The following is a 7364-nucleotide window of genomic DNA, read 5'->3' on the forward strand; positions in this document are numbered from 1 at the left end:
ATGTAGATATAAACAATTTTCAATTTAATTTATTATCGCATAGCCCCCTAACTCCGTCACTACCCTAACTCCGTCACTTTCGGGAAACTCCTCGCCGTTTGAAATCAAGTACGATTATGACGTCATTTTTTACATGTCAAAAATCTTTAATCAAATGTCAACAATTTGCAACGGTTAAATTTAAAAATGTGTCAAAAAATAACAGAATTAAACCTTGTTCATTTTATGCACCATTAATTGTGTGAAATCAGCTAAAACTTTTTCACGGGTGCACTAAAATATCGATATTTCTGACATGCGGGCCCATTTGATCATTTACGGTGGTTAGCCATTTTTAGAGATGTCAAGATGAAACATTTCACATGTAATACATTTTTGATTAAGGTAATTAACACATTTTTTTCAGTCCGCAATAGTCTTTATGCACTATTCTTGATGATAACGTCAAATCGCTCATGCCGTAACTTTTGCCTTATACAGGGTATAGATATATCCGGTATATCGCTATTTAGAATAGGCTACATTTCTAAAAATGCAAGAAATAAATAATGTTATAAGTAATATATTAGTTAATGATATAAAATATTTGAAATAAGTAAGAACATAAATCAAACGGCATCCATACATTCTGAAAAGGCCATTGTGATTGTTGTTACATGGACCCATTTTTTATTCTGGCGATCATTTCATTTCGATGAAATTAAATACAATTAAATTGTATGCACCATTTTTACTTATTATAACTTGGACTAGATACAAATGTAGTTTTAACTAAATTGTTAATGTGTCTTTATTCCCTGCCATATCATAGAGCATGTGGGTGACGGAGTTAGGTTCCTAAGATATAATAAGCACGCGTGATAAACGTCGTATTCAGAGGGCTTATTTGAATAAAAATAAAAATATTTTTGTTAATAATTATATAAATTATATTGTTTCAGATTATATTTAGTGATTGCAAATGATAAAAACCACAAAAAATAATTTACAGAAAAACGCGGAAGGTTTTCTGCTTATGGTGACGGAGTTTGGGTACTCGGGGATAATTGACAATTTAAAATAGAATTCACATGTGAACGTTGATAACACAGAACTTCACACAGTTCGTAAACACAAACTCATACACAAAGTAACAAACATGAAATAAATATTTACATTCCACATATATTTTGCATGTAAAGCTACTGCAGATATAGCATCATAACACAGACAATGTACTAAAAGGTTAAATCACGAGTTTTACTTGTGACGTCACAAACGTTGAACGCTGATAAATACAACGTCACAAGCAAAAATCAAAGATCACACTTGTGGCTGTTACTGTGGCTCTTCCATTAATTTGAACTTACCCATGGGATAATACAGTAATTTTGAGGTAAAATTCGCATTTGCGTACAAGGCAAGAAGGTAAAAAAAAATGTAAATATATAAGCATTAAATCCTTATTTTTTGAAAGATATAGTCTCATAACTGCAGCGGTGTGTGCAAACAAATTATTCAATTTGTATGCACACACCGTTGCAGTTATGAGACTATTTCTTTCAAAAAATAAGGATTCAATACTTAAATGAAACTTAAAATGCTGCAAAACGTATTCACATTTATAATTGTATAATTCAATATAGTTCAGTATTTCTGGTGTCAATTAATTAAAGCCTTTTTTTCAGTAAGAATTATATAACGACCTCCTATTTTGTAGTGTTATAGTGCTGACAATTTTCCTATAGATGGGATTATCACAAGTAGGCCTATATGTGTTCATTTCAAATATATCATCATAATTTTATCTTCATATGCATGTTTGGAACAAAGTGTTTCTCGGTCGTCTTTGATAAACAATTCACGAACTTGAACAGCATCTATAGATATATAATACCTACCTAAATACAGATCTATCTATCACATTTTAAAAGGTGGTTTAGCATTTTGATTTATGAATTTACGATAACAAAAAATTTAAATATAATTTTTGAGAGTCTGATTTTCTTTTATTTTCCACCGAATTATTCATGTACATATGTATCATGGTTTAGTAATGCTTTTGTAATTTTTTATAGGAACTGTGTAAAAATCCAAAGAAGTGAGCTTTATTTTTTTCTGCAATGAATTAAGACATGCATGCAGTTTTCTGGATCACAAGCTTTTTATTCTTTGAATGCATATATTATTCTCTGTTACAAATTGTTTCTTCAGAAAAATATAACTCTCGATCTCTGTGAAAATAAATTATGTAAAGCTAACTTATATGACATGCATATCTATAAGTAATATTTTTTTTCAATGCCCGTCCGTAACGTTTACACCCAAATGAAAAAAGAAAGAAACATTTTACTGAATGTTCACTTATAGATGCATCTCTCTCTCTCTCTCTCTCTCTCTCTCTCTCTCTCTCTCTCTCTCTCTCTCTCTCTCTCTCTCTCTCTCTCATGTGACATATCAACTTTTTTACGTCAGAAAAGATATTTTTAGGCCACAGACGGCCACGGTCTGAGTGTTTTGGTGTTTCAGGACAACGCTGATGTAAACTCCTCATGTCATCGGAAAATAAACACGTCTTTTTGTGACGAACTGTTGAAGGGCCTATATCGTCATAGAGTAAATTGATTAATTATATTACACGATGATTTGAAAAATCAAGAGAGAGAGAGAGAGAGAGAGAGAGAGAGAGAGAGAGAGAGAGAGAGAGAGAGCAAATAATAAATGCATTGATTGAGCCATCGTCGCAAGCCACGGGTTTTGTGCCATTCTATTTCCACAAACTGGGTTTGCGGAAATAGAATGGAAACAAAATCCTTGTCTTGCGACGATGCATTTGAGCTAAGTACATGTATTTCATTAAACAAATAATTTTGTAAAACAAAAATAAACTGACAAATTATTACAATTAACACATGATGAATTCCTAAATAAAGTAAATAATGAACAGTAAATATTGCATAGTGATAGTTCTCTGTTTGTGGAGGGTGGGTGGATGGAGGACCAATCAGTAGAACCCACTGATCTAATTGCCACTGACCGCTCAGCGTTTGCACATCATTTGTAGAGTGTGTAAAGTATATATATGCGTCTTTTGACTATATAGATCACATCGATTTTTTTTTAAAAAGAAGTTATAATGTCAAGAGATGGAATCATCAAAATGAGAACTTGAGGAATTTCATCTTCAGATTCTTAATTTTTTGGAGGGAAAAATCTAAATGTATATGTAATTATTTTTATATAAGAACTTTCGTTCTTGAATTTACCATGTAGAGAGTATTTGTGTACTTTTGTCCTTGGTGACGTCATAAATCGCCTGAGGTCTTGCCTGGACGCATCATATGATACAAGGTTAATAGCCAATAAAAGACCAGTGCCATACACATATATAACCCCCTTATAAGCATAAACGACAAGGAAACCGAAGCCCACACCAGTCGTCTACAGATACAGTCTATACAACATGTTGCAGTTCCTTCTGGTTGCTTTTGCTTCGGTTGCTACCAATGCACAAACGACAGAAAAATCCCTCGCCGATCATTTGTTTGAAGGCAGAACATGGAGGAACGAGAACTGGGATGCCGTCGTTAACACATTTGGGGTAAGTACCGCATTCCATTCTATAAGTCTGATTTTGCTGTCTGCTCTGGACATCTTTTCTAACTGTGCAGTTAATTAAATCCAATGTTGCAGCTGGTCAACTTCAAATGGACGACTACTTTACCAACAAACACTGTCATCAACGAAACGGCGTACCTAGCCGAGAGTAAGAACGCCCTTCTGATGAAGTCACGTGACAGGGATCTGAGGGGGGAGGGATACGACAAATCAACTTCTCTGATCGACTTTGACACGGTATATCAATTGTGTATTAATTTATCGGTTTATGCACCACTATTACTACCAATTTAAGTAACTCTGCTCAGTTCTCAACTTAAATATGAGGCCAATACTTAGAATTAAGATTTAGGAAATTAAGGTGATGGTGGTTGCCTGCTTTCTTTCCTCTGAATGATTAAAACGTGTTTTGTTGCTATGGTATACTTTTAAAATGTGTTAGAACAGGAAACGTATTGACAAGCGACGATTGCAAAGTTGTGCTTTTCCGCTTTAGACCCTGTATTGCTATTTTTTGAGAACATTTTATCGTTATATATTTTTGATTATGATGGACATTTATGACAAGTTTGTGTCTGTGGGAGAGATTTATTGTGATGGATGTGCAGCTCTGTTTGTTATTACAATGTATGTCCGTTTACTGACTTGGTCTAAGCATAACTTAACACGCTTAGACTGTTGACCCCCAATCACCCCGTAAAGAGCTGAACGATCATCTCCGTTCGCCCTACTTTTGCTAGCTAGAGATTTGTAGCTCATTAGTCTGGAAAAAGAATTGGATGGTCGTCCATCCACTTTTGTGTCCAGACCAGTAAGCTACAGATCTGCAGCTATACTTTTACGGATCAATATTGAAATCTTTAATATTTACATTTTCAGGGTCTTTGTCTGTGAAAACACTACGAATCGATTTTGTAATGTACAGTCCAATAAATTCAAATGACGTATTGTTGGGGCACCAGCGGGGTTTGCATAATTAAAAGAAAACAAAATCACTTAAATATGACAATATTCTTAAATTTAATCGCACAATTGCTGAAAATTATATAAATATAAATAATAATAATTCTTTGAATATTATGAGGTGATAATTTCAGTTGGGGCGTGATCAAATATATCAGAAAGCCACTCGGGCTTTATTGGATTTGACCACGCCCCTACCAAAATCATCACCTCATAATACTCAAAGAACGATTCCTTATTCCTTTAATAAAAACAATAGAGAGAATCTTCCCTATCATATTCAACAGGACCTTTAAATCAACTCCTCTAAGGCTTTTAGATTTAATTTAATGTAACTGTCACCATAAAGATGACATTCGACCTTGAACTTCAAGGTCAATAATGTGAGCTTGTTTCGTTTAAGCATTAGACTCACCTAGCTAGAAGGATTGATGCATTTAAAGAGTAGACAGATTTTCAGACAGAACAATTCTGCACAAAAGTTATTGCAGATTTTCAAGCTAGGAGGCAAACAAATCTTGTAATAGGTATACCATGCAATATGAACTACTAAATCAGGACATATAATACATTTATAATTATTGTTTTAGGGAATGATTGCCTTCCGGACTAAGTTCCCCACTACCAACACACTGGTCGCTTCAAACGGAATGTCCAGGAGAGAGAGAAGGAGGAAGCTGAGAAAGCTTTTAGCCGGCAAAGAACAGGCTTGCTTCATCATTAACACAAGTATTACTCTAGCGGAGGTCAAGGAAGAGCTCCAGAACCGAGTCAATGTATGTAGTCATTTCATGCTGTAGCTTTATCATTGTTTTCTTCTTGGTATGATAGAAATCAAAACCTTAAAGCCTTAACTACAAGGGTTCTAAAGTAATGACACACAATACACCGGGCTTCTCATAGGAGCTATATTATTATAATATAGAACCATTTTATTAACAAGAACTTGGGCATTGGGTAGTTTTGTCAAACAGCAATGTGACATAGGCCTATCTATTTCATTATATTTACATTTTCCAGTGTCTTTGCCTGTGATAACACTACGTATCGATTTTGTACTATATTACTCATAAAGCCAAATCGAGGCGCCAGCGGGGTTTGCTGATTTATATTTAAATATTTGATCGTAAGATGGTTTAAAATTATATAAATATAAGTAATAAGGAATCATTCTTTGAATATTATGAGGTGATAATTTCGGTCGGGGCGTGATCAAATCTATCATAAAGCCCTTCGGGCTTTATTGGATTTGATCACGCCCCGACCAAAATTATTACCTCATTATACTCAAAGAATGATTCCTTATTCCTTATGTAGGCCACCCAGCAATGGCTCGTTGAAATCAACAAGATTTGTCTGGCTTTTGAGCTAAGACTACGCAATCTATGCATATTTCACTCGAAATCAGCGTCCTTTTTTTTTACTTGTTTTAATACTAAAAAAGTTACGTATTACCGCAAGTCCCAGCTTTTGTTATATCAAGGGTTCTATTAATTATCAAGAATTGGTTGACATTGCCTCCAATTGGGGATGGTTGACAGGTGAAGGAACTGTAATTTCAATTAGTTGTTGGAAAAATATACCAGCTAAATATACCGCTAAAATATTTGTATTGTATTTGTTCATTTACTGTTTAATTGTAATATTTATTTTCAGAGTTCTCCAGTCCCAACTGGAACCCCAAAAAAGTTTGTGGCAGAAGAGAAGAATCGCGTCTCTTCAGCAGAATTAGCAAAATTGAACGGTAAAATCGCCAAGTTCTGCAGCAGAGCCGCTCCACACAATAACAACTTTAGACTTGTTAAAGGTATGCAAGAATATCACTCAATTTTAGATCGAAATTAGATCGAAATTCTTCAAATTAGATTGAAATTTATCAATCGAAAATAGATTTTAGAAATAGATCGAAATTATTCTAGATCGAAATACGGGAGAAAAGGGATACGTTTGGAGCATTGACGACAATTAAGCATTTTAAAACAAGTGATGCGATATGATCATATATAAAATGTAAAATAAACACATGAACCTCCTTGTATTAGCCCTAACCTTGCGAATGAAGAAGGTCTGAAGACCATTTTGTCAAATGCAAAGTAACCAAAGGCTCCGGCAAACAAATGCAGGTGTTTTATGGTAAAAAATAGAAATGATTTGAAACTTCTGTTTATTTAGACTCTACAGCCACCACCCACGCCGATAACTTGGTGGTGATGGGCCAGTTTGATAGTACACAGAACGCCACATCCATTCCATACGAAATCCACGTGGAACAGTCTATCATTGATGCTCTCCAGAAACTGGCCACAACCAACACAGAGTCGCCGGCGGCGGCTGGAGAAGCTCCCGTAGGAGTTCTTCCCGAGGCTGCCGAGGAGGTCTGAATCATTAACTATTCGCTAGACCAGCATCATGAACATGCAGCGTTAACCATTCCATGATACAAAAATTTACTTTTGCAGATTTAGACTGCACGAACTGTTTTATTTTAAAGCGTGCCTTGATTAGATTTTGTAACTTCTAATAAAATTTGGAACACAAAAATGATTTTCTTTTATTGTGACGAAGAGGTTTTTTTTTGTTTCTTTTTATTACGTGTTATACAATCGCTGCACTTCGACGAGATAAAACGTAAGTCCTGTTTGATATTCATAACTTTTATACAGCCACCGTTTTAATAATAGTTGTTGTCTGATAGAAGATTGGACTTGAATGGATATGACTGGCTCAATTTATCATCTTCGGTTGTCTAGTTAATTCAATCTCTTTCTCCGATAAAAAAAAAATGAACGAATAAAAAGATGTCT

General features: G+C 34.6%; 1 protein-coding gene across 1 annotated transcript; it reads left to right on the forward strand.

Moving 5' to 3' along the window:
* Nucleotides 1–3381: 3381 nt before the first annotated feature.
* On the forward strand, nucleotides 3382–7101 carry LOC128188870 (uncharacterized). Its single transcript, XM_052860177.1, has 5 exons — nucleotides 3382–3580; nucleotides 3673–3834; nucleotides 5151–5336; nucleotides 6217–6367; nucleotides 6733–7101. Exons 1-5 carry the CDS (start codon nucleotides 3443–3445, stop codon nucleotides 6939–6941), a joined length of 846 nt encoding a protein of 281 aa, XP_052716137.1. The 5' UTR covers nucleotides 3382–3442; the 3' UTR covers nucleotides 6942–7101.
* Nucleotides 7102–7364: the final 263 nt, after the last annotated feature.

Source organism: Crassostrea angulata, chromosome 6 (assembly GCF_025612915.1).
Source record: "Crassostrea angulata isolate pt1a10 chromosome 6, ASM2561291v2, whole genome shotgun sequence".
Lineage (NCBI taxonomy): Eukaryota > Metazoa > Mollusca > Bivalvia > Ostreida > Ostreidae > Magallana > Magallana angulata.